We start from the raw sequence: 26,312 nt of genomic DNA, 5'->3' as shown, positions 1-26,312 counted from the left end.
ACATTTAAATGACTACAAATATGCTACAAGCCTAAAATTATATTATAGTGTAATTATAGTTTAAGACTGAATAATAAACGCTACCATTTATTAAGTGCCAGGCACTTGCTAAATGCTGAACATATGCTGACTTACTGAATTCTCACAAAGACAAGAGAGTTAGAAGGGATATTATCTCATTTTCAAAAATGGGGAAACAAAACTAGAGAAATAGTTTGCATAAGTTCTTTGTTATACATGTGTGTGCGTACATATATACATGAATTTTTACAGATACTGAGTCTATAGTCTGAACTCTTAACTATTATGCTATCCCCTTATGGGAAATTGCTAGCAAACCAGGAGAATCATGTTCTCAATAAACTAAGAAGCTCAACTATAGCAGACACTTAAGAAGCCCTTTAAGATAGGAGACTTCCATTCGAAAACTGGATTCTAACATAACTATATTTCTTTCGCAGAAAAAGAAGTTACCTAAATAAAAAACTTGAAGAAACTCACACAACTCTTTGTCTTTGCTTTTTCCTAGCCAGGATAAAGTGGGACCCCTCTGATCCTCAAATAATATCTGAAGGTCTTTATGCAATTGCTGTAGTTTTAAGTTTCTCTAGGATAGCTTATATTTTACCAGCAAATGAAAGCTTTGGACCTCTGCAGATATCACTTGGAAGAACAGTCAAAGACATCTTCAAGTTCATGGTCATATTCATTATGGTGTTTGTGGCCTTTATGATTGGAATGTTCAATCTCTACTCCTACTACATTGGTGCAAAACAAAATGAAGCCTTCACAACGTATGTGATCTCAGATATTTTGATGATAGTTATTGCAAATTAAATAAATATTAGTTTAACAGTGTTTATTTAAGTCCATGGGATAATGTTTTGGTAAAGACTTCATCTCTAGTTCCTGTTTTGCAAAATGAGGGGATTTTACAAATGAGTTGGAGGGACTCTAAAATGTAGGAAGCTTTCTAATATTAAATAATAACTTACATTTTTAGAGCCACGTAAATACCTTGCATGCCTCCCTTTATTATCTCTATTTCACCAAGAGGAAACTGAAATTCACAAAAATTAAGTAATTTGCTGAATATTCCATAGCTGTGTGTGGAACAAGCCAGGTTGTAACCCTTGCTTGCTGACTCTAGGGTCTGTTGCTCTAAACTCCCTTACCCTCCTGCTTACAGGGGACTCCTGGGGATGCTAACTATGAAAACAGCTGCTTTCCTAATTGAATTTCTCAGATCTTATCACTGAGTAGATATGACTTATCAATAGTGGCAAGAGTTTTGACTTATGTTCACCATGGACACGTGGTTTTTTTTTATAAAGTGTGTTTGGAATAGATTATTTAAATATTAGGTCTTCAGTGTTATAATAAGAAGCAACAACTGAAACATAAGCCTACTGTTTTCCATATTTCTCTAAAATACAGTTTGCCAGGGAAGTGAAACCACCTGAGTTAAGCAAATTGGCTTAGCTTTGGTCAATAATTAGGCCTAAAGCATTGAAATTCCTACCTAAGACATGTCAGTGATTTTGGTAACATTGTCTGTTTATATTGTATTTTCCATTAAGATGTATATGATTATTATCTATTGGATATGAGTAGAAGTATAGATCAGGAGGAAACCTAAAAGGATTCTAACAATTCCATTGCCAATGCTATGGATTAAGTGTTCATATCTGTGGTTATGAAATTATGTTAATAGCATTTATTGAGTGCTTATGTATTTAGATATTGAGCTATGATTATGTACTTCATATGCACAATATTACCCCATCCTTGCAGCAATCCTATTGTAACCATTTTACAGAAAAGTGAGCTTCAGAGAAGTGAAGAATTTTTTTTATACTCACTAATTTGCAGACACTAAACAAACTCACTTTTATTATGGTAATATTGTTATTTATTTATACACTTTCTTATTTCTTTTCTTCTGTTATTTTTTCCCCAGAGTTGAAGAGAGTTTTAAGACACTGTTCTGGGCTATATTTGGACTTTCTGAAGTGAAATCAGTGGTCATCAACTATAACCACAAATTCATTGAAAACATTGGTTACGTTCTTTATGGAGTCTATAATGTTACGATGGTCATTGTTTTGCTAAATATGTTAATTGCCATGATCAACAGTTCATTCCAGGAAATTGAGGTATAATCTCAATACATTTTTATAATTTGTGCCTTCATGTTTTAACTATTCCAAGGGCTAACTCAGCAATGGGGATGAAAGCATGGACTGTTCTTCGCCCTTTGTTCATTCCCTGTTTTATACACTCGTTTGACCAGTAATCTGGAAAATTTTAACTCTTTGCTTCCAAATGCAACATCAGTAAGGTGTCATGGGGCAGAGACATAAGGCATAAGAAGCAGAAATGCTGATTTGATACTAATTTAATAAAAAACTTTAGAAATACTATATCAGCATGAATTTATATTTTATTCAAAAAATTATTGCTTATGAATACCATCATTCTCCAAGTCTTTTTTGAGTGATATTCAAAATTGACCTTTTCTCAAGTTGAGATTAATAGTGTAAATTTTTATTCCAGAAATCTTGATCTGTGTCCCAAATAAATGAGTGGTATATTTCAGATTAAAAGAGAGAATAATTTTTCATAGCATTTTTCAGAAAGTAGGAAAATACATTTATATTTATCAGGTATTTATAAACACATGGGAACTTGGAGATTAATAGTCTTGCAAGACTGTCAAAATTTTAGACAAATTTAAGAAAGAATATGTGAATAGAATGTTAACATTTTGAAAAAATCTTGGAACGATCACTGGGGTCTGAGAGTGTTTATAGGCATTGTCCTCCATCTAGCTACACAATGTTAAAAGCATCCCAGTAATTCTGTTTATGCATTTCCTTGCTGAACTGTCATGTGTATTTGTATAGGATGACGCTGATGTGGAGTGGAAATTTGCAAGGGCCAAACTCTGGTTTTCCTACTTTGAGGAGGGGAGAACACTTCCTGTACCCTTCAATCTGGTGCCAAGTCCAAAGTCCCTGTTTTATCTCTTACTGAAGCTTAAAAAATGGATTTCTGAGCTGTTCCAGGGCCATAAAAAAGGATTCCAGGAAGATGCAGAGATGAACAAGGTAACTTAGCTTGATAAGTTATCATTGTATTCTTAAATTTTGTGACTACTGTAACCACTATGCCACATCCCTTTAAAGAGAAGCAGTTCCTGATGACACATCCATTCATTCCCACATGCAGTCACTTCACACAGCACAGTCCTTTGGCTTGTGTCTGTTCAACATGAGCACACTGGACATTTGCTACTTAAAAGAATGTAAGAAAAATTCATGAAATATAACTAAAATAATATGTTATCTGGAGTGGGTACTGAAAGAAGAACTATTCTGGGCTGCTTTTTTGCTGTTATGGCTACATGTCCCTCACTTTTCCTTCAATTTATACGGCCCAGTAAATCAGCAGCAGATTGTTATGACTCAGGGTGGGGGGGCAACTTGATTAACTCTTAGATAGCTTCTACATTGAAAAGTTCAGAAATCAGTTGCTCACATACAATTTGGGAAACCAGGCTTGGCAATAAGTAGTTCAAGAAAGAAAGAGCTAAGGACATTGATTGAAAACAGTAATCCCACAAGGCGATGCAATCTCTAAAAAAAATAAAAAGATTTAGTGCTTAGATGAGGCAGTAGGGCGATCACAGCATGTTCAGATATGTTTAGAGAACATGTGGAATTTGTGTCTCACTGGAGGTGGAAGGTGAGGGCTTATGATGTGCAAAGATCTCTGCTGAGCATTTAGACCTCTGTACTCAGAAGGAGCACTGAGATACCAGGTGTATCCAGAGGAGGAGGACCAGAATGGAGCACATATGGATAAAGTGTCATATGAGGGAGGACTGAAGGAGCTGGCTGTTTCTTCTGAAAAAGGAAGATTGAAAGTGACTAAAAATATCTTTGTAATTTCCATCTTTAATTAGAAAGTACACTTGTTTTTCAAAAATGGGAAGAAAAGCAATGGGCCAAAAATTCAAATTGTTAAATTTTAATTCGATATAAGAGCAAACTTTTAATAAGAAAATCTGCCCAACAGAAGAATGGGCTGCCTTTAGAAGTAGTGAGCCTCCCACCATTGTAAGAAGTCAATAAATGCCAGATGGCTGACAGTGGGAATGTATTGAAGATTTTTCCTTCTTACACTGAGTGGGTGATTGGGCCAAATGATTATAAAGTTTCCTTGCAATAAGATTCTATCATTAAATAAAAGGAAAATGTTGTAATTCCTGCACTGTTTCCCATTTACTGTTTAGGGTGCTCAAGTAAGTATCACATTCTCTGAGTTCTAGTTTCCTCAACTGTAATATGTGAAAAAAATTATATCTACATCCTGAAGATCAACTCAAATAAGTATATAAAAGTACTTTGAGAATTTTAAAGCTTTCTTTAAATGTGATTATGATTAATTTGTGTAGGAATTTTGGAAAAAATACAATCTATGATATTCTTCCAGAAGTATAACTTACAGAACTCAGTGGCAAAAATTTCCCTTCCTTTATTTTACTTAATTAAATGGGTGGTTTACAGGTCTGGTTAGAAGTGCAACCTGAGGGAATTCAGAGTCCAAAGGAAATGTCTAAGCAAGCACTTGCAAAGGGAAGAACCCCATAAGAATATGTTTCTCTCATTAAAACTTGTTGGAGAATTAGACGAAATGGCTTTTAAAATACAGAATGAAGAGTGAAATTGGTTATGCAGTTATACTCATTTTACTATCTATCATCTTTAAAAGATAAATGAAGAAAAGAAACTTGGAATTTTAGGAAGTCATGAAGACCTTTCAAAATTATCACTTGACAAAAAACAGGTAAGCTCATATTTGAAAATATGAAGTCATGCACATGATCGGGCTTATCTTTTCAAACAAAGGGACAGATGTTCAGAAGCAATTTTAGGAAGTAGAGAACAGACCCATTAAATAATTCAACTATTTTAACAATTCTCAACAATTCTGTTATTGAGAGGTAAAAATAAGCTATGTTTGATAAGCAAAAAAGAATAGCATGTACATTTAAGACATATACTAAGCACATATATATACTTATGGTGATGGAATAGAAGACTGGTGATATAAAGAAGGGAATATTCTGTCAGGAACCTGATGGGAGGGTATGATTAACTTCACTCTTTGCAGCTCAGGTAGAGAGCAGGCATGGTCCCCAGTGCCTCCTAATTTGTCAATAATCAAGAAGCGATGGAAAAAGGCACTGTGGGACCTTAATGGCTATTGTGGTCGACACCGTGTATAATGAACAATGTACTCTAGAGATCTATCAGCTCCTTAACTGAGAGTAGCAAAATCCTCAACGATGAGGATGTTTCCTTTTTTGTGGCCTGTACATAGTAGGGCCACAATAAATGCTTGTTGCTGAAAAGAAATGATAAAGGAATGATTAGGAAAAGGGCAATGTATCAGGTAGGACCTGCATTCAATTACACATAGTAATATAAAATCCAAATCATAGTAGTTTAAACAAGACATTTGTTTTTCCCCTGTCTCATTTAACTCTCCAGATTTATGCAGTATGGGGCTGTTACCAGGCAGGAGTTTCTGTGATTCTCCTGGATTTTTTGTCATAGTCAGATTCAAGAGGACAGCTTTACTTTCAGCTATTATACCCACTTTTCAGGCATGCAGGAGTAAGGGCAAAGGAAAAGTCGGGGATGCTAGCTGAATCTGCCACCACCTTTAGAAGAATCTCCCAACAATTTCTGTTGTTATATCTCATTGACCAGAACTATGATATATGGCTATCCCATGGAATACAAATGACAAGGAGGGAGACCATTTTTTTTGTTAAGCTGGTTATGTTACCTCCCCCAACAACATAGGAATCCTCTTAAGGCCTATCTGATATCCAACCTCCCAGCTTCCTTTCTAACCATCCCTTTCACTAGCATGTCAACCATCACCCATTACAAATCAGAAAACAAAGGAGAGCTTTAGGTAAGGGGAACCCTAAGCCATTAGCCCTAGTTAAGATTAGGAAGTTTGATTGGGAAGAACTTCCAAAGATCAATATCACAGGTGAGAAGGGCTGCAGTGGGAGGTAACATGTGGATGAGAGACCTGTACATGAATTCTGTGAGCCCTGCCACAGCAATGGGGCCGCATGGGCTGAGAGTAAGACAGCAAGAAGGCAAGTGGAAATCGTCCCTGGTCATCCAAGAGAGTCAGCAGATTAGGGTCATTGCAAATTGGCACATTCTTGCTGTTCAGACAAGTTTTGTTTGGCTTGCCTATCCAGGTGAATCTAGATTGCATTTAAAAATGATTCCAATAAAGGAAATTTAAGAAATGGAAAATAAGGTATTTAACAGAGCTACAAAGTCATTTCACTCTAGAAAGGATAGTTTAGTGGTTAGGAGGCTAGTGTATGGGGGTCAACAAGCCATAGCCCTCAGGCCACATTTAGTCTTCAGCCTGTTTTCAGACTGAGAGTTAGATTTTTTAAAAATTACATTTCTAAATAGTTGTTGTGAAAAAAAGAAGGATATGTGAGAGAGACCATATGTGGCCCACAAGTCCTAAAATATTTATTATCTGGCTCTTTACAGAAGAAGCCTACCACCCATGTTCTCATGATGATGGTTATCATGAATAGAATACATAGGAAACACGGAATTAAGTTCAAATATTTTGTGAGCAATTTCTGCCATTCTAATGCATGCCTGTGTGTGTTGTACTTAAAACGTTGTCTCATTAAGACTATTTACTTGTTCACAGGATGTAGGCAGTAATCACACCAACATCCAAATGTTCTTTTGAATATTAAATTACTTAATACTGTAAAGTTCTGACAACAGGGCCTGGCACATAGTGGGTATGTAATAGCTATTTATTATTTTTATTGCTATTACTAGAGAGCAGGAAGAGTAAGTATACTACATAATTTGGTAGTGATATTAATCCAGTGAGGACAGAGAAATAATACTAGGCCTAAAAGCCCTATAAAAAGAATGCAAAAAATAAAGAAGGGGTCCAGTTAAAATCATAAATGGGCATATCTAGAAAAAAATAACTTGAAATAAATGAAGTAGTGAGTGGAAGAAACAAAAACAGGATTGCTGGCAAGATGGCCGAATAGGAACAGCTCTGGTCTGCAGCTCCCAGCAAGATTGACGCAGAAGGCAGGTGATTTCTGCATTTCCAACTGAGGTACCCAGTTCATCTCACAGGGACTGGCTGGACAGTGGCTGCAGGCCACAGAAGGCGAGCTGAAGCAGGGTGGGGCATCACCTCACCTGGGCAGCGCAAGGGGTTGGGGAATTTTCTCCCCTACCCAAGGGAAGCCATGAGGGACTGAGCCTGAGGAACTGTGCATTCTGACCCAGATACTGTGCTTTTCCCATGGTCTTTGCAACTCACAGACCAGGAGATTCCCTCTGGTGCCTACTCCACCAGGGCCCTGGGTTTCAAGCACAAAACTGGGCGGCTGTTTGGGCAGACACTGAACTAGCTGCAGGAGTTTTTTGTTTGTTTGTTTTCCATACCCCAGTGGTGCCTGGAATACCAGTGAGACAGAACCATTCACTCCCCTGGAAAGGGGGCTGAAGCCAGGGAGACAAGTGGTCTGGCTCGGTGGGTCCCACCCCCACGGAGCCCAGCAAACTAAGATCCCCTGGCTTGAAATTATCGCTGCCAGCACAGCAGTGGTCTGAGATCAACCTGGGATGCTCGAGCTTGGTGGGGGCAGTTTTACCCACACAGTGTAAACAAAACGGCCAGGAAGTTCAAACTGGGCAGAGCCCACTGCAGCTCAGCAAGACCACTGTGGCCAGACTGCCAGATTTCTCCTCTCTGGGCAGCGGATCTCTGAAAGAAAGGCAGTAGCCCCAGTCAGGTACTTACAGATAAAAACCTCATCTCCCTGGGACAGAGCACCTGGGGGAAGGGGCAGCTGTGGGCACAGCTTCAGCAGACTTAAACATCCCTGCCTGGCGGCTCTGAAGAGAGCAGCGGATCTACCAGCACAGTGTTTGAGCTCTGCTAAGGATCAGACTGCCTCTTCAAGTGGGTCCCTGACCCCTGTGTATCCTGGAAGGTGCCCCTTTGGGACGAAGATTCAAGAGGAAAGAACAGGCAGCAATCTTTGCTGTTCTGCAGCCTCTGCTGGTGATACCCAGGCAAACAGGGTCTGGAGTGGACCTCCAGCAGACTTGTAGCAGAGGGGCCTGATGATTAGAAGGAAAACTAACAAAGGAATAGCACGTCCACTCAGAGACCCCATCAGAGGTCACCAACATCGAAGACCAAAGGTAGATAAATCCACAAAGATGGTGAGAAACCAGTGCAAAAAGGCTGAAAATTCCAAAAACCAGAATGCCTCTTCACCTCCAAAGGATCACAACTCCCCACCACCAAGGGAACAAAACCAGACGGAGAATGAGTTTGACAAATTGACAGGAGTAGGCTTCAGAAGGTGGGTAATAACAAACTCCTCTGAGCTAAAAGAACATATTCTCACCTGGTGCGAAAAAACTAAGAACCTTGAAAAAAGGTTTGAGGAAGTTCTAACTAGAATAACCAGTTTAAAGAAGAACATATATGACCTGATGGAGCTGAAAAACACAGCACGAAAACTTTGTGAAGCATACACAAGTATCAACAGATAAATCGAACAAGCCAAAGAAAGGATATCAGAGATTGAAGATCAACTTACTGAAATAAAACATGAAAACAAGATTAGAAAAAAAAGAATGAAAAGGAATGAACAAAGCCTCCAAGAAATATGGGACTAAGCCTCCAAGAAATATGGGACTATGTGGAAACACCAAACCTACATTAGATTAGTGTACCAGAAGGTGACGGGGAGAATGGAACCAAACAGGAAGACATCTTCAGGATATTATCCAGGAGAACTTCCCCAACCCAGTAAGACAGGCCAACATTCAAATTCAGGAAATACAAAGACCACCACAAAGATACTCCTTGAGAAGAGCAACCCCAAGACACATAATCATCAGATTCACCAAGGTTGAAATGAAGGAAAAAACTTAAGGGCAGCCAGAGAGAGAGATTGGGTTACCCACAAAGGCAAGCCCATCAGACTAACAGCAGATCTCTCTGCAGAAACCCTACAAGCCAGAAGAGAGTGGGGACCAATATTCAACATTCTTAAAGAAAATAATTTGCAACCCAGAATTTCATAACCAAACTAAGCTTCACAAGTGAAGGAGAAATAAAATCCTTTACAGACAAGCAAATGCTGAGAGATTTTGTCATCACCAGGCCTGCCTTACAAGAGTTCCTGAAGGAAGCACTAAGTATGGAAAGGAAAAACTGGTACGAGCTGCTGCAAAAACATACCAAATTGTAAAGACCATCAACACTATGAAGAAACTACATCAACTAACAGGCACAATAACCAGCTAGTATCATAATGACAGGATCAAATTCACGTATGACAATATTAACCTTAAATGTAAACAGGCTAAATGCCCCAATTAAAAGACACAGACTGGCATATTGGCTAAAGAGTCAAGACCCATCAGCATGCTGTATTCAGGAGACCCATCTCACATGCAAAGACACACATAGGCTCAAAATAAAGGGATGGAGGAATATTTACCAAGCAAATGGAAAGCAAGAAAAAAAAAGCAGGTGTTGCAATCCTAGTCTCTGATAAAGCAGACTTTAAACCAACAAAGAACAAAAGACAATGAAGGGCATTACATAATGGTAAAGGGATCAATGCAACAAGAGAGCTAACTATCCTAAATATACATGCACTCAATACAGGAGCACCCAGATTCATAAACCAAGTTCTTAGAGGCCTACAAAGAGACTTAGACTCCCACACAATAATAGTGAGAGACTCTAACATCCCAATCTCAATATTAGACAGATCTACAAGACAGAAAATTAAAGATATTAGGGACTTCAACTCAGCTCTGCACCAAGCAGACCTAATAGACATCTACAGAACTCTCCACCCCAAATCAACAGAATATACATTCTTCTCAGCACCACATTGCACTTATTCTAAAATTGACCACATAATTGGAAGTAAAACACTCCTCAGCAAATGCAAAAGAACAGAAATCATAAAAAATGGTCTCTCAGACCACAGTGCAGTCAAATTAAGAAATTAACTCAAAACCGCACAACTACATAGAAACTGAACAACCTGCTCCTGAATGACTACTGGGTAAACAATGAAATGAAGGCAGAAATAAAGATGTCCTTTGAAACCAATGAGAACAAAGACACAAGGTACTAGAATCTATGGGACACATTTAAAACAGTGTTTAGAGGGAAATTTATAGCACTAAATGCCCACAAGAGAAGGCAGGAATGATCTAAAATTGACACCCTAACATCAAAATTAGAAGAACTAGAGAAACAAGAGCAAACAAATTCAAAAGCTAGTAGAATACAAGAAGTAACTAAGATCAGAGCAGAACTGAAGGAGCTAGAGACACTAAAAACCCTTCAAAAAAATCAGTGAATGCAGGAGCTGGTTTTTTGAAAGGATCAACAAAATAGACCACTAGCCAGGCTAATAAAGAAGAAAAGAGAGAAGAATCAAATAGATGCAATAAAAAATGATATAGGGGATATCACCACTGATCCCACAGAAATACAAACTACCATCAGAGAATACTATAAACACCTCTACACAAATAAGCTAGAAAATCTAGAAGAAATGGATAAATTCCTGGACACATACACCCTCTCAAGACTAAACCAGGAAGAAGTTGAATGCCTGAATAGACCAATAACAAGTTCTGGAATTGAGGCAGTAATAGTAGCCTACCAACCAAAAAAAGTCCAGGACCAGATAGATTCATAGCCAGATTCTACCAGAGGTACAAAGAGGAGCTGGTACCATTCCTTCTGAAACTATTCCAAACAATAGAAAAAGAGGGAATGCTCCCTAACTCATTTTATGAGGTCAGCATTATACTGTTACAAAAACCTAGCAGAGACACAACAGAAAAAGAAAATTTCAGGCCAATATCCCTGATGAACATTGATGAGAAAATCCTCAGTAAAATACTGGCAAACCGAATCCAGCAGCACATCAAAAAGCTTATCCACCATGATCAAGCCGGCTTCATCCCTGGGATGCAAGGCTGGTTCAACATACGCAAATCGATAAACGTAATCCATCACGTAAACAGAACCAATGACAAAAACCACATGATTATCTCAATAGATGCAGAAAAGGCCTTCAACAAAATTCAATAGTGCTTCATGCTAAAAACTCTCAATAAACTAGGTATTGATGGGACGTATCTTAAAATAATAAGAGCTATTCATGACAAACCCACAGCCAATATCATACTGAATGGGCAAAAACTGGAACCATTCCCTTTGAAAATCGGCACAAGAGAAGGATGTCCTCTCTCACCACTCCTATTTAACGTAGTATTGGAAGTTCTGGCAGGGGATTCAGGCAAGAGAAAGAAATAAAGGGTATTCAAATAGGAAAAGAGGAAGTCAAATTATCTCTGTTTGTAGATGACATGATTGTGTATTTAGAAAGCCTCATCATCTCAACCCAAAATCTCCTTATAAGCAGATAAGCAACTTCAGCAAAGTCTCAGGATACAAAATCAATGTGCAAAAATCACAAGCATTCCTATACACCCATAACAGACAGAGAGCCAAATCATGAGTGAACTCCCATTCACAATTGCTACAAAGAGAATAAAATACCTAGGAATGCAACTTACAAGGGATGTGAAGGACCTCTTCAAGGAGAACTACAAACCACTGCTCAAGGAAATAAGAGAGGACTTAAACAAATGGAAAATCGTTCCATGCTCATGGATAGGAAGAATCAATATCATGAAAATGGCCATACTGCCCAAAGTAATTTACAGATTCAATGCTATCCTCATCAAGCTACCATTGACTTTCTTCACAGAATTGGAAAAAACTACTTTAAACTTCAAATGGAACCAAGAGAGTCCACATAGCCTAGACAATCCTAAGCAAAAAGAACAAAGCTGGAGGCATCACGCTCCTGACTTCAAACTATACTACAAGGCTACAGTAACCAAAACAGCATGGTACTGGTACCAAAACAGAGATATAGATCAATGGAACAGAACAGAGCCCTCAGAAATAACACCACACATCTACAACCATCTGATCTTTGATAAACCTGACAAAAACAAGCAATGGGGAAAGGATGCCCTATTTAATGGTGATGGGAAAACTGGCTAGCCATACGCAGAAAACTGAAACTGGACCCCTTCTTTACACCTTATACAAAAATTAACTCAAGATGGATTAAAGACTTAAATGTAAGACCTAAAACGATAAAAATCCTAGAAGAAAACCTAAGCAATACCATTCAGGAAATATGCACGGGCAAAGACTTAAAAAGCAATGACAACAAAAGCCAAAATTGACAAATGGCATCTAGTTAAACTAAAGATCTGCACAGCCAAAGAAACTATCATCAGAGTGAACAAGCAATCTACAGAACTGGAGAAAATGTTTGCCATCTATCCATCTGACAAAGGGCTAATATCCAGAATCTACAAAGAACTTAAACAAATTTACAAGAAAAAGAAAAACCCATCAAAAGTGGGTGAAGGATATGAACAGACACATCTCAAAAGAAGACATTTATGCAGCCAACAAACATATGAAAAGTGCTCATCATCACAGGTCATTAGAGAAATGCAAATCAAAACTACAATGAGATATCATCTCACTCCAGTTAGAATGGCGGTCATTAAAAAGTCAGGAAACAACAGATGCCAGAGAGAATGTGGAGAAATAGGAACGCTTTTACACTGTTGGTGGGAGTGTAAATTAGTTCAACCACTGTGGAAGACAGCGTGGCAATTCCTCAAGGACCTCAAACCAGAAATAACATTTGACCCAGCAATCCCATTACTGGATATATACCCAAAGGATTATAAATCATTCTACTATACGGACTCACGCACATGTATGTTTACTGCAGCACTATTCACAATAGCAAAGACTTGCAACCAACCCAAATGTCCATCAGTGAGAGACTGGATAAAGAAAATGTGGCACATTTACACCATGTAATACTATGCAGCCATGAAAAAGGATGAGTTCATGTCCTTTGCAGGCACATGGATGAAGCTGGAAACCATCATTCTCAGCAAACTAACACAAGAACAGAAAACCAAACACCGCAAGTTCTCACTTATAAATGGGAGTTGAACAATGAGAACTCATGGACATAGGGAGGAGAACATCACACACTGGGGCCTGTCGGAGGTGTAGTGGGCTAGGGGAAGGATAGCATTAGGATAAATACCTAATGTAGATGATGGGTTGATGGGTGCAGCAAACTACCATGGCACGTGTATACCTATTTAACAAACCTGCACGTTCTGCACATGTACCCCAGAACTTAAAGTATAAAAAAAGAAACAAAAACAATAATGGAGAATTGTAAAATCAGAATGAATTTGAATGTCAGTAGATATTATTTGCAAAATGGCAACAAAATTAGCATTTTTCAGGTATGTTTGGCAGCAACACACACATACATAGTACACACACACACAGGGTCATGTTGGTTTCCCACCACTTCCCAGCAATGGATGTGGATACGTTTTATGGCTTTCTCAGGCCTGAGTTTCCTCACTTGTCATTACTACAGCCTCAAAGGGTCATTAAATTAATGAAATAACATACCTAGCAAGGAACATGGTAGGAAGTATATTTTGCTACTCACATGCCCGTTTCTTCCTCCCATTCCTCTTCCTTGGTGAAATCATGTTGGTCATGGTGTGTTAACCAATCTCCCAGACCAGGAAGAGGCAAACTAACTGATGAAGGTGTGGGTTCTGGAAGATAGAGCCCATGTCTTAGTTTAACTCTGATCCTTAATACTTCTATAGTTTTGGTACCTGCAAATGTCTGTGGAAAGAAAGAATGCGTGAATGTACAGAAGGAAAGGTGTACAGACAGAAAGATAAAGGGGAAAATGTTACTGAAAGAATATGAAATAGCTTACCTCCAAAAGGTATTCAACTCAAAACATTTTATTTTTATTTCATTTTAGTTTTTGAGACAGGGTCTCTATCACCCAGGCTGGAGTGCACTGGTGCCATCATGGCTTGCTGCAGCCTGGACCTCCCAGGCTCAGGTGATCCTCCCACCTCAACCTCCCAAATAGCTGGGAGTGCAGGTGAGCACCACCACGCCTGGCTAATTTTTAGTATTTTCTGTAGAGATGGGGTTTCGCCATGTTGCCCAGGCTAGTGTTGAACTCAAACTCCTGGACTCAAGTGATCCACCTACCTCAGCCTCCCAACGTGCTGGGATTACAGGCATCAGCCACCGTGCCTGACCCAAACAATTTTATAATTTGCTAGGACATTTTAGTAAATTCTTTTGTTTGTGTGAAGTAAATTATCTGCACATATCACATAAGAAAACTGGAGTAAGGTGAAATGATTTAATTTCTCAAAGCCTTCCCTAGTTAGTGGATATATTCAGAAAAGAATTCAGTCATTCCTGGTGACATATTGTTTGGTCCCAATCATTTGTAACGTGTGTACCAAGCACTATATAATTAAGTCTGTCTTACCAGTTTAACTTCACTCTATGTATTTTAAATATTGAAATGCTTAAAGGAAAAAGAAAGGGGTGACATTTCAGCTAGTAATATTATTGTTGTGTTATAATTGACAATATGGCCCATTATGTTTTCTTACGGATAAGAGGTTATGAATTATTAGTCTCAAGAATAACAGTGTCCCTCTCCAAAACCTAAATATTCATAGCAACCCTTGGGGTTGACATATACAGGCAACTGACTTCTTTTTTATATTTATTTTCATTGTTATAAAATATATATAGCATGAAATTTACCATTTTAACCATTTTTAAGCATATAGTTCAGGAGCATTAAGTGCATTCACAATACAGACTTCTGATTCTTAATTGAATATTCCAAGGAGATGGTTATGGCTCTTTTCCTTTCCATCTAACTCCCATTTATGATCTACAAAATGTGTGATATGACAAAATTGTTTTACAGTTTTGCAAAGGGCATTTCAATTAAATATCACACACATACACAGTCCACCCTCCATGTCCATATGTTCTGCATTCACAGATTCAACCAACTACGGGTCAAAAATATTAAATAAAAACATCAAAAATAATATGATCATAAGAATAATACAAATTTAAAAACAGTAGAGTATAACAATATTTATCAGTTACATAAAATTATATCGAGCATTGTAAGTACTAGAGATGATTTAAGTTATACCAGTGGCTATGAGTAAGTAAGTTATATGGAAATAGTACACCATTTTTTATAAGGGGTCTGGGCATCAGTGGATTTTGGTGTGCTCAGAAGGAGGGTCTTGGAACCAATCCCCCATGGATACCAAGGGGTACATGTACTGACTTCATATAATATACAATTGACTACATATAACATATATAATGGATTAATATGAAGATATAAAATTCACCATGTTTGATCAATATTTTATATTCACTGCTTTTCCTTCCTTATCAAAACTGCACTTTGGAAATTGATATAGTAACAGTATTGAACTAAGTACTCAGAAGATTGAGATCTTATAATAAGTGTACATCTCTGCCCCTTCAGCAATTCATTTAACTTCTCTGAACCTTAGTTTCCTCATCTATAAAACAGAAATAATCAAGTTGTACAACCCATCACACAAGCATATTGGAAAGATTAAATTGGTACTTTGAAAATCGTAAACACTACGCAAATGTAATATACTCATATTATAAAGAAATGGCTCTTGTTGTTATTTGGTTTTAAAAATCTCAATAAATTTTTTGCAAAGATAGGTCAGTGTAATTGGCTCTTATATTTTTCCAGTAAGAAAATACTCATCCTGAAAGCATGAAGGATGTATAATAAGTCACTGGACAGATAAGAGAAAAATTAAAATAAAATCAAAATGCCTTTTATGATAGAAAATATGGTATCCATCAAATGAAATAATTTTATTTTCCCTGTAGCTTCTCTAAAAATGTGGAAAATTAAAATTTAACCATCAGCAAAATGTATATTATATATTGTAAATGAGAGTTACACTTTTCAATAACACATATTTTAATCATAGCTTAAAACAAACTGTTTAGTATTTTAGAAATACTAAACCTGTGATGTCTGACCTCAGTTGTGAAGTCTGGAATAAAATGTTGATTCCACTGTCAGTTTAACAATCTAGAGAGCCTTTTGTGTAAGTGTGTCTTCTGGCAGCTACAGAGATGTGCCATTCCCTGTTGGGCTGACTGACTTTCCCAGACAATCGTCTTACCTCTCCCCCTTTCACAGGTGAGCAGAGCCTCACAGTGGAGAGGATTTCTCCGCCTTCTCCCGTTCCCACTTCCCTTTATCTCTCATAGGTATAATCCTGGGTACATCTCATACTTCCAACTCAGTCTTGGCATTTGATTCTTGGAGGCTTAAATCAACACAAGTATCTCTTTTCCCCTGCCATATGAGCTTGTGGTGAACAAAACTTGAGACACATTTCACATGGCTTGGTTTTACGACATACATTAAACTGTATTCCTGAGAAGATTTTTTAAGGCAATCATTTATATTTCAAATAATTTTTGCCCATTGCTAATGAGATGGTTTGGCCCTAGTGTATACATACTAAGAAAAACTCTCATGGTTCATTCTTTCCTACCCAACTCATATGGCTTATGCTTAATCTTTTTCATAACATCTATATCTAAGATGGTAAGTGAATTTCTGATTCACTCAGGTCTTCTCTCTCTGACCTCTTGAATTTTAAAGTAGTTAGCTAGCTGCACAAACACTGCCTTCACATCTGCTCCAGGTGCACCATAGATGTCAGTAGGATGAACCATATATAAAAATACATTTTGAAACAAGGTAAGCATACTTATTCATTATCTCCGACCGTATCCTTTAACTCTAAAGGTCACTGACTGGTGGTTGCTAGCATTAGCTTTTCAGATAATAAGCAGACCTATTCATTATCTTCAATCATATCCTTTAACTCTAAAGGTCACTGAGTTTGGTGGTTGCTAGCATTAGCTTTTCAGATATACAGTCTGAAAGGATAGCATAAATTAAAAGTTGATCTCTTCCATAGTCTATTACATGTGTAAACCTGAAAATGCCAGATAACTTCTTGAATAACTGCCCTGTTCCAACTTCTGAACAGATCACATTCCAGTTGTCGTCTTAGGGCAGGTTTTTAAACCATGTAGGGTAGAGCTTAGGAGATTTTAATGCTCATCTGAATGCGTGAATCACTGACTATTTCATTCCCTGAAGGACTTAGTCATGGACTTGGGCACATCAGTAAAAAGTAATATTTGGCAAAATATCTCTAGGATGAATTGACTACAGACAGTCCCAGACTTACCAGAGTTCAACTTCATGATTTTTCACCTTTATGATGGTGTGAAAGCAATATGTGTTCAGTAGAAACTGTACTTCAAAGTTTGAATGTTGATTCAAATTTTGTATAATAACTTTAATATAAAATAGGTTTTGTGCTAGATGCTTTTGCCCAACTGTAAGCTAAGGAAAGTGTTCTGAGTATGGTTAAGGTCAGCTAGGCTAAGTTATGATGTTCAGTAGTTAGGTGTATTAAGTGCATTTTCAACTTACTTACAATGGATTTATCAGGATGTAACCCCATCATAAGTAAAGGAGTATGTGTAGATTAAAGTTAACCATGAAATAGACCTAAAGCCACATAGTAGATATTTATCTTTCTGTAAAATAATAGCTCTTGACAATTATAGAATGTCCAGTGTATTTCAAACTATATATTCTCTATACCCCATCTCTTTAATTCTTGCAATAGCTCTGGGAGGTAGGTAATATTATTTTCCCTATTCTATATCTGAGGATCCCAAGGATATAGAGGTGGAATGATTTGCCTCAAGTCCCATTTCAAACAAGTGACAGAGCCTGAATTTGAACCAACATCCACTTGATTCAGAGCAATATGTTTATAAGCACTGTATAACACAGCTTCATTTCATATCTGCATTCACTGCTGACTGAATATATTGTCCATACCTTTTCAGTTCCTTGCTCTGTTCTCAGCTGCAGGACATTTACTGCTTGTGGGAAATAGGTGACTCCATGAACTGTTCCTGTATCCAGCAATATAAGAAACTTTAAAGACTTAAGATTACTTGTTCTTTTTAACGAATTAGAAACAAGTTATTAGTATTGCTCACTCTAATCCTAAAATGAACCTACAAGATGAGAAATGTTAATATCCAACTAATTATTAGGAAATGAAAAAGAAAATGAATAAAGAATGCATAAAATGTGGTAGAAGGTATTAACAAAGGGGGCAGGCAGTGGTTCATTCAGAATTGGAGAGAGTGTTTATTTCCATATTAGGAACAAAGCTTGCATCCAGTCCTTCTTGCTTGTAGTCAACAAGCTTCCCACTTCCAACCTCTATGGCAGTATACATGTTGGCACCATCTATAAATACCCAAATCCCTAAGCTTTAAATACTATTCAATTTTCAAATTGAATTTTCTTTTATGTACAAACGTGTTGCAGACTTGGATTTCCAGACATTAAATAATTGTACATGGAAACAATTATATATTAGGATTTTCTGCCACCAAGTGGTAATAATACTTCCTTGCACCATTGGATAGGTTTACTCTTCTCTGTATCATTAAGTTTTTTATGAAATATTTACTGAATTTCTATGATGTATTAGAAACTGACTAGAATTTTTTTCTGAAAATAAAATATGTTATATATGCATCCAAAACTTGGTATTTAATACTTAGAAAAAAACTAGACCCATAAAAATGCTTCATGTGAGTTTATATTTAGTTTTATGCCATTTAACTATACCAGTGATTCTCACCCAGGGGTGATTGTGCCCTCCACTCCTAATCTGGTGCCTTTGATAATACCTACAGATATTTTTGGTTGGCACAATAGGGGGTGGTGGGAGCTGTGACTGGCATCTAGTCTGTAGATGAGAGGCCAGGGATGCTGCTAAGCATTCCATAATGCACAGGAGACCACCCACACCAAAGAATTATCTAGCCCAAAATGTCAATGGTGAGTTAATGAATAGATGGTAAATAAATCAGAGACATGATGGTTATGAGCCTGCCCTTACCTGCATGCTTTATCATAATGGGCTTAGTGGGAGCTTCACACTGGTCTTCACCTTTTATGATGTTCTTAAGGCATAAATCATAGTTTCAAAGCCAGGGTTCCCATTATATTATTTAAGATGTTATGTGGAAGTTTTTATGCATTTCACAAATTCATAAATTAGTGGGGCTTGAATGATAGAAGCTAGGTAGACCACTTCCTTCATTGTCAGACAAGGTTATAGAAAGTTGAAGCATCTTGCCTCTGTTCCATGGCTAGCTTGTGGCAAAGCCAGATGGTATTTATCCTTCAGGTTCCCTTCAAGTGCTCATTTTGGGAACCTAAACTGCCTCACTTTGGTTAATTTGATGAATTATGTAATTTATCAGAGTGGTTTTAAAATTCAGTATAAGTAAAATTATATGGACACTAAAATTTTTAGAGTGAGTAAAAGAAAAAGGAAATAGATACATGAAAAATGATGCTATTTTCAAATTTATATATTATTATTAATCTTATCAATCTTGCCATATTTTTCATAATTGAGCTGTTACCATAACTCAGCTATACCATAATTGCTTATGTTCATTTATACACAGAGGCTAGCACAGCACCTTACATTTTGAGGACCCTCAATATATACTTGAATATATAGATGAATGTCTGAGTAGCTGTTTTAATTCAGTATGTGGCTATTTAAAGTATCACAGCAAAGCACTGCAGTGAATGCAAGGATTTTAATTCAGAAAATGCATTAAAGAGGTTTTAAATCATCCTCTTAGCATGTTAATATGGTATGCTTTATTGCAGATTGCTTTAATTTTTTGTTATTTGCCTATTTGGGTAAATGTATTTTAATTTGAAAAGTGCTACCCAAACGGGATAGTATACAGTACCTAAAATTCAAACATTAATTAGAGCTTTTTTTGCAACTGAATTCTGCTCCACCACAGTCTTACCCTGGTGTTTCTGCAGGATCCACATCAGACCCTACTTCAGGTGTGGATGTCTTAGTTAATCAGGTGGCACTGTTGATCCCCCATCAATGGACTTCTGAGATCACCACCAATTTGTTTGACTCTTTCTCTACCATGCATTTATCTGTGAGAAGGTTAACGCGTGATTCTCATGACAACGTGATTGGCAGCCACAAAGTCTAAGAGACTCCTCAGACAACCTCTAACAGCCATTAACAAACTGAACACACCTAAAATGTCACTGATTTGTCTTGGAAGACAGAATATTAAGCAAGATAAATGGCACTATACATATAGATAATTTGTGTATGTAAGACTATTAGTTCATTAGATAACTAATCTCACTACGTTATTTAAAAGAAAATTTAAGTAGGAATCCATTTCTAAATCTTTTCAAATTACAGGTTGGGCACAATAAACAACCAAGTATAAGGAGCTCAGAAGATTTCCATTTAAATAGTTTCAATAATCCTCCAAGACAATATCAGGTAAGCATGGATTTTTAAAGGAATAAAACTAGTTATTTGTAATATTTAGGTTCTTGAACTATGTGATTCTTTAAAGTATCAGGATATTTTTCTCAACATCAAATAATGCATTAATTCAACAAATATTTATTAATTACCATGTACCAGGCATTTTGTAAGTGACAGAGATATATAAGTTAAAAAAATAAAGTATTGGAATCACAGATCTGAAAGTCTCCATTAAAAAAGAGTGTTCATTGAAAAGGCAAACCTTACAAAAAACATAAAGAAGACAGTAAAATTCATGTCAGATTCCACCAGTGAGAAACAAAGTCTGCTTGCTTTTGGTGAAAATTCTGACAGCTGATTATATGCCTATATGTGCATAATTTTACATATATTTTAATATTATTATAAAATGCATATATAATACTATATAAATCAGCTAATACTTATATAATGAGTAATAGTTTTTAGCTTGTGATTTTCTCTCCACAAAATATATATTCCTATTAATTTCAGTGAATGTATCATATTCCTTCATACAAATATATAATTTACTAAAAATAATTCCTTATTGATGAACATTTAAAGTTTCATTTTTGTCTATTATATAACTAGTTCTATGAACATACTTGTTAATGTACTAAATCATATCTTTAGAATAGATTCTTGAAGGTAGAGTTTTACTATCTACCATTTAACCTTGGCTTAGGTGTAAAATTTTATTTAGTTCTATATCCATCAAGACTTTCTGAGCACCCACTAAGACTCCTTCTTTTTATGAAAAATATATAATAAAAGCAATGTTTGCATGATAGAAGCCCAGGTACTTGAAAAATATATTACATTGAAACTAGCATTCCTAAATTAATAGGAAGTTTAAAATAAAAATTGGTTCCATTTTTTGGTGGGTCAGACGTGGGGCTTAAATGTGCAGACATTAGCTTAATTTCCCATTTCCACGAGCAGTAGTGTACATCTTTTACCTACCCCACTGAAAGACTGTCTTACTCTAATACTTTTCAAATAAAATACAAGCAATGGACATAAAGGATTTCATACTTGCTCTAAACATTCGTTTCTAAGAACTCACTTTTGAGTCATTAGCCTAGGTGATGTGAAAACTGCTTTAAAAAGGAAAGCAAAATGTAGAGATCGCCTGCATCCTGGCTGAATCATCTTAGTCCTTGACAGCCATCACTTCCAAAGGGCTCACTACAGGGAGGAAGACTCTGAAACTTGTTCCAAATGAGAGATTTGTCATGAACCTGAAACTGACATAGATTTCTCCTTTCTCTGTTTTCTAGAAAATAATGAAAAGGCTCATTAAAAGATATGTACTGCAGGCCCAGATAGATAAGGAGAGTGATGAAGTGAACGAAGGTGAGTTGAACGCAGAAGCAAATCAGCCCCTGAATGTGAGTCAGGACGGGGGCCTAATGCAGAGTGCCTGGAGAGCTGCAGAGATGCGTACAGGGAGAGTGAACTTCAAGGGGAAAAGTAGAACAGGATCTCACCAACCACCGTTCTGTTAAAGAGTGGGGAACAGGCTATGTCTCCACAGGCGGGGACAGGTGCCACTTGCTAGATAAAAAGCTTTCATTCTTATGGTGGACTTGGAGGGAGGAGGAAGTGGGTGGGAAAGGCAAGGAAGGGGCTGCTGCCTCAATCCCTGAATCATTCACCACCTTTTTGTTTTAACTTACTTTAGGAGGGCTTTTGTTATCATTCTGCTATAATCTCTTCATTCACAAAAACACTTAGCTAAGAAAACAAAAACCTGCTCAATTAGGAAGTTATTTCCTTTCAAAGGATTCAAAATAAAATTGTGTGTGAATCAAAATAAAATTGTGTGTGAAATTAGAGCCGATTTCCTCCTGTCCCACAGTCACTAGTTTTTCTGCATTGCGTATTTATAGTTGACTTCTTATCACTCTTGCTTTCAAAGGGGAACTGAAGGAAATTAAGCAGGACATCTCAAGTCTCCGCTATGAACTCCTTGAAGAAAAATCTCAGAATACAGAAGACCTAGCAGAACTTATTAGAGAACTTGGAGAGAAATTATCCATGGAACCAAATCAAGAGGAAACCAATAGATAATGCGAAGACTTCCTTAGAAATTCATATTTATTTGTCCACTTGAAGCCATATTATTTTCTGATTTATTTTCTTAAGTGCCAATGGGCCCACCTTTTAAACAAGAAAACGTTAAATAACTTGGGCCATCCTATCATCTGGAGCCCTAGTATCTAATTTTTTTGGTGATTAAACTCCATTGTTCAGGGTAAAGGCTGTAGATAATGAGGAAAATTATGCCCAGTTGTTTGGTGCTTGTTTTATAAACTGCTTTCTTGGATATAACTCTTGTGATGATGTCATTGCCATGTAGTGTCTGCCTGAAAATGGGTCCCAGCGGACAGGGGCTGACCCACGTTACTCCCCATGCGGTTTTTCCTCTGAAGTTTATTTCAGGTTCCTTCTTGCCTGCTCTGTGGATCCCCTGCTGGGGACTCCCAGCTCTGAAATTTGGGAAAAAGTAGCCCATGGGCCTTTAGAATGCTTTAATCCTTTCTTTAGAATGCTGTTTAAACACCATTTACCCTACTTATCCCTCAATGCACATGATTGATACCGTTCATACAAAACGGGCTTACATCTATGTAAAATTTTCTGATTCATCTATTTGAAAACATTACACTTAACAATGAAAAAAGTTTTTCCTCCACTGAACCCTGGAAACATGGTCCAGTTTTGTGTGTGTGCGTGTGTGTAAATGTGTACACACATACATAAAGTACTCGCCCTATTTATTTTGTGGCTAATGTGGACACACAAGCTCTTTATGTTATAAATTTTTATTGTCACTAAAAAATTACTGTCTAAATAAGTACCTTTTATTGGAGAAAAATCAAAACCCCAAACAAACACTGTGGTTGTTTGGTTCCATTATAGCACAATTTTGTGCCATTTCTGGGAGCATTTACAGATGAATCCCCACACTTAGCCATTGAATGTAAAGGGGAAAAATAAGGTGAGAATTTGTAAATACTTATCTGTTATTTTCAATATGTTCTATCCTTCTACCCAAATATATAAAACAGGAATTTGCATTCATGTGCATTTACCAAGAGGTTGTTGTTGTTACTTACTGATCATGTGAAGTGGTGTCTTAAACAACTAAAAGAGATGAAGGTTCATATGTTTACTCAAAGACCATTGGCATTCAGAGGATGCTGGACATTAACTGGAACTGCTACTTCCAATTCAATAATGGGAGATTTCAAATGCAAATCTTTAACTTCATCTTAAAGATGAAATGGCTGCAGAAAATCTGTTTAGCTCCAACTTTGGCTTAATTTAAATCAAAGAACATTTATGTAACCAGATCAGAAAATACAGCTGAAAATTTATATTCAGTGATTTTGTATTTGTGGATACTACTTATGGAAAAGTTACTTGGTGATACATAAAGATCAATTTTCAAATATTTTGTGACAGTATTTGAATCAGCAGTTGTAAAAAATCAACCTCATACTGAATGCAATATCAGCAAATTAAAATAATCTAACATCCACAAAAAGTGTGTGTTGTGCCATGCGAGAGATGGACCTTCATCCCAAGGATGCTCTATGACAGCACATGGTCTTGACTCCAGAAGACTCAAGAAAAGATATTCAGATTCCTCAGTGTCTTTTAAGTTGGATTGACTTGACAAGATATAAGTTTTGGGAAACTCACTCAACAGGCATGACTGTGGGTTCCTCAGCAAAAGGCATTACCCTCCTGGTGGCTCTTATGGTTCAAATTAATGTCCTGAAGTCAGATTTTCATCAAAGTGCAACTGAATTGACATCTCTTCTAATTTCATCTTCCAACTTAGAATAATTGGCATTTCTTCTAAGTTGGAAGATGAAAAAGGAAATTAAACGTATTTTAAGAAAGCTTTTAAAATTCTGATAAGAGCTGAATTACAGGCACATCGCCAAAAGATGGTCATAAGCATGGGAAAAGTCTCAAGTCCACTGGCTTTAAATCCTACCTTCACGTCGCAGTCGGCTTCATCTTTGAAACTAAGATGATAAGTTGAAACGTTTTTATCCCAGTTGCTCTCCTGTCCTATTTCTCCCCTCTAAGTGGATGCTTTCTGGAGGTTCATGCACCCATGAGTAGGATGAAGCAGCGCTGCTTTTCACTGTGACCACACAGCTGCTCCCCGAGGGCTGAGCCCTGCCCACTCTTCACCATCTCACCACAGATCGACCACCAAGAAACAGAAAAAAGTCCCTGTTTTTGTCCATCAATGCCTGGGTTTCCTCTCTGCTGCTCTTATTACTTGAAACTGAGAAATAGCACAAACTCAATATGATTTTATGAGGCATATCAAAGAAATTACCAGAATCTGCTGTCTGCTTAAAACTACCAGTGATTGAAAGGAGAAGAAAATGAGTGTTTGAACTCAAGGTACTTGCAACCAAATGGGGTAATGGGCCTTAATACAAGTATGAGAAATGTTAAATATTTTCTATGAATTATCAAATTTAATCTAACTTAATGCTTACAATGACTGTGTGAGGTAAATTCTATCATTATTCTCACTTTGGAAAGGAGACAACTGAAGGAGTTAGAGGCTAGGTGACTTACACATGAAGTGTCAAAGCCAGAAATGAACACTATACCTGCCTCACAGTTATTGTAGGTCTTGATGAGGCATATGGAAGTGTGGTCGTCTCATTGCGTAGCTTATATTTAAGTTTCTAGGTGAGGAAGAATACGTGGTACCTGAACACCCTAGCTCCCATTATATGTCCAGTCTAGGGAAAAATGAGCATTAGGCAAAGAAGGCTATGGGTTAAGAGAGGATTTGGTTTCAAAAGGATTGTAGATATTGGGGAGGAGAAGTATGTCTTTCTCACTCATCCTATGTTCATGGCTGAGGCCTCTATAACCAAAGACAGGTTAACAAAAGAAAAGTGTACAAATTTATTTACTGTGTTTTATGTAACACGTGAGCCTTCAGAAAGACTCAAACACTTAAACTTATGTATTTTTATGTTAAGTTTGACAAAGAGTGGAATTGAACAAGGGGGTATTATGTAATGGTACTGAAGTGGTGGGAACTTAGCAAGGCCTATTCAGATTCTTCTCTTACTATCTGGTTCTATAACAAGAGTCTTTTATTCTTTTAATCACTCATGGTCTATCTCTAACATTCCCTTTAAGGGTCTGAGTAAAGTTGAGAATCTTTGAAAAAACACTGATGTGATTAAATATAGTGTACAGAAATCTATTTACAATCAATAAGCCAATAAGGCCTGTGGCTTTAAGAGATGTGAAGCCTGTGTGTGTGTGTGTGTGTGTGTCCTCTCTGTGACCCCATGTCTTCAGAGATAAGGAGGTTTCTGTCCTCCATGTATAGGAAGGACACTTCTGGAATGAGGGTCTCATGACCTGCTTCAGTGGAAGATCAGAAAATTCTTTCTAGGGAAAGAATTTCTCACCTGCTTCAGGAGAGAAGGGTGAAGGGAAGGTGAGAATAACCTTCCTGCTTCTGCTGTTTCTTGAATTCCTTCAGCTCAAAATATTCAATATGCTGGGGTGCCATATTTTCAAGTAGCATGTCCTGAACCCTGTGATAGTTATAAAAAAGAATAAAAGATTGAGATGTATATTTCTTGGCAGGGACAGTATGAGCAAAACTAAGAGCTGGCCATGAGTGTGGGACACTTAGGGAGTTCTTCGGAGAGCAAT

The 26,312-nt window shown here is 37.2% G+C and overlaps 1 protein-coding gene across 3 annotated transcripts in view; it reads left to right on the top strand.

Moving 5' to 3' along the window:
- TRPC6 (transient receptor potential cation channel subfamily C member 6) overlaps positions 1-24,144 on the top strand; it is a 145,328-nt gene extending 121,184 nt beyond the window's left edge. For 2 of the 3 annotated variants that reach the window (XM_003828393.6, XM_055094780.2), the window contains exons 7-13: positions 530-794; positions 1,961-2,156; positions 2,907-3,110; positions 4,777-4,851; positions 20,499-20,582; positions 21,872-21,947; positions 22,513-24,144. In XM_003828393.6, the coding sequence (XP_003828441.1) occupies positions 530-794; positions 1,961-2,156; positions 2,907-3,110; positions 4,777-4,851; positions 20,499-20,582; positions 21,872-21,947; positions 22,513-22,664 (1,052 nt within the window). In that variant the 3' untranslated portion in view covers positions 22,665-24,144. The remainder of the gene's footprint in view (positions 1-529; positions 795-1,960; positions 2,157-2,906; positions 3,111-4,776; positions 4,852-20,498; positions 20,583-21,871; positions 21,948-22,512) is intronic. The other variant, XM_063608763.1, reaches the window with a different exon arrangement.
- The last annotated feature ends 2,168 nt before the right edge of the window (positions 24,145-26,312 follow it).

This window comes from Pan paniscus, chromosome 9, assembly GCF_029289425.2.
Source record: "Pan paniscus chromosome 9, NHGRI_mPanPan1-v2.0_pri, whole genome shotgun sequence".
In the NCBI taxonomy this organism is placed as follows: Eukaryota; Metazoa; Chordata; class Mammalia; order Primates; family Hominidae; genus Pan; species Pan paniscus.
Note: the sequence above shows the minus strand (reverse complement) of the source record. Positions and strands in the feature narration are given on the sequence as shown.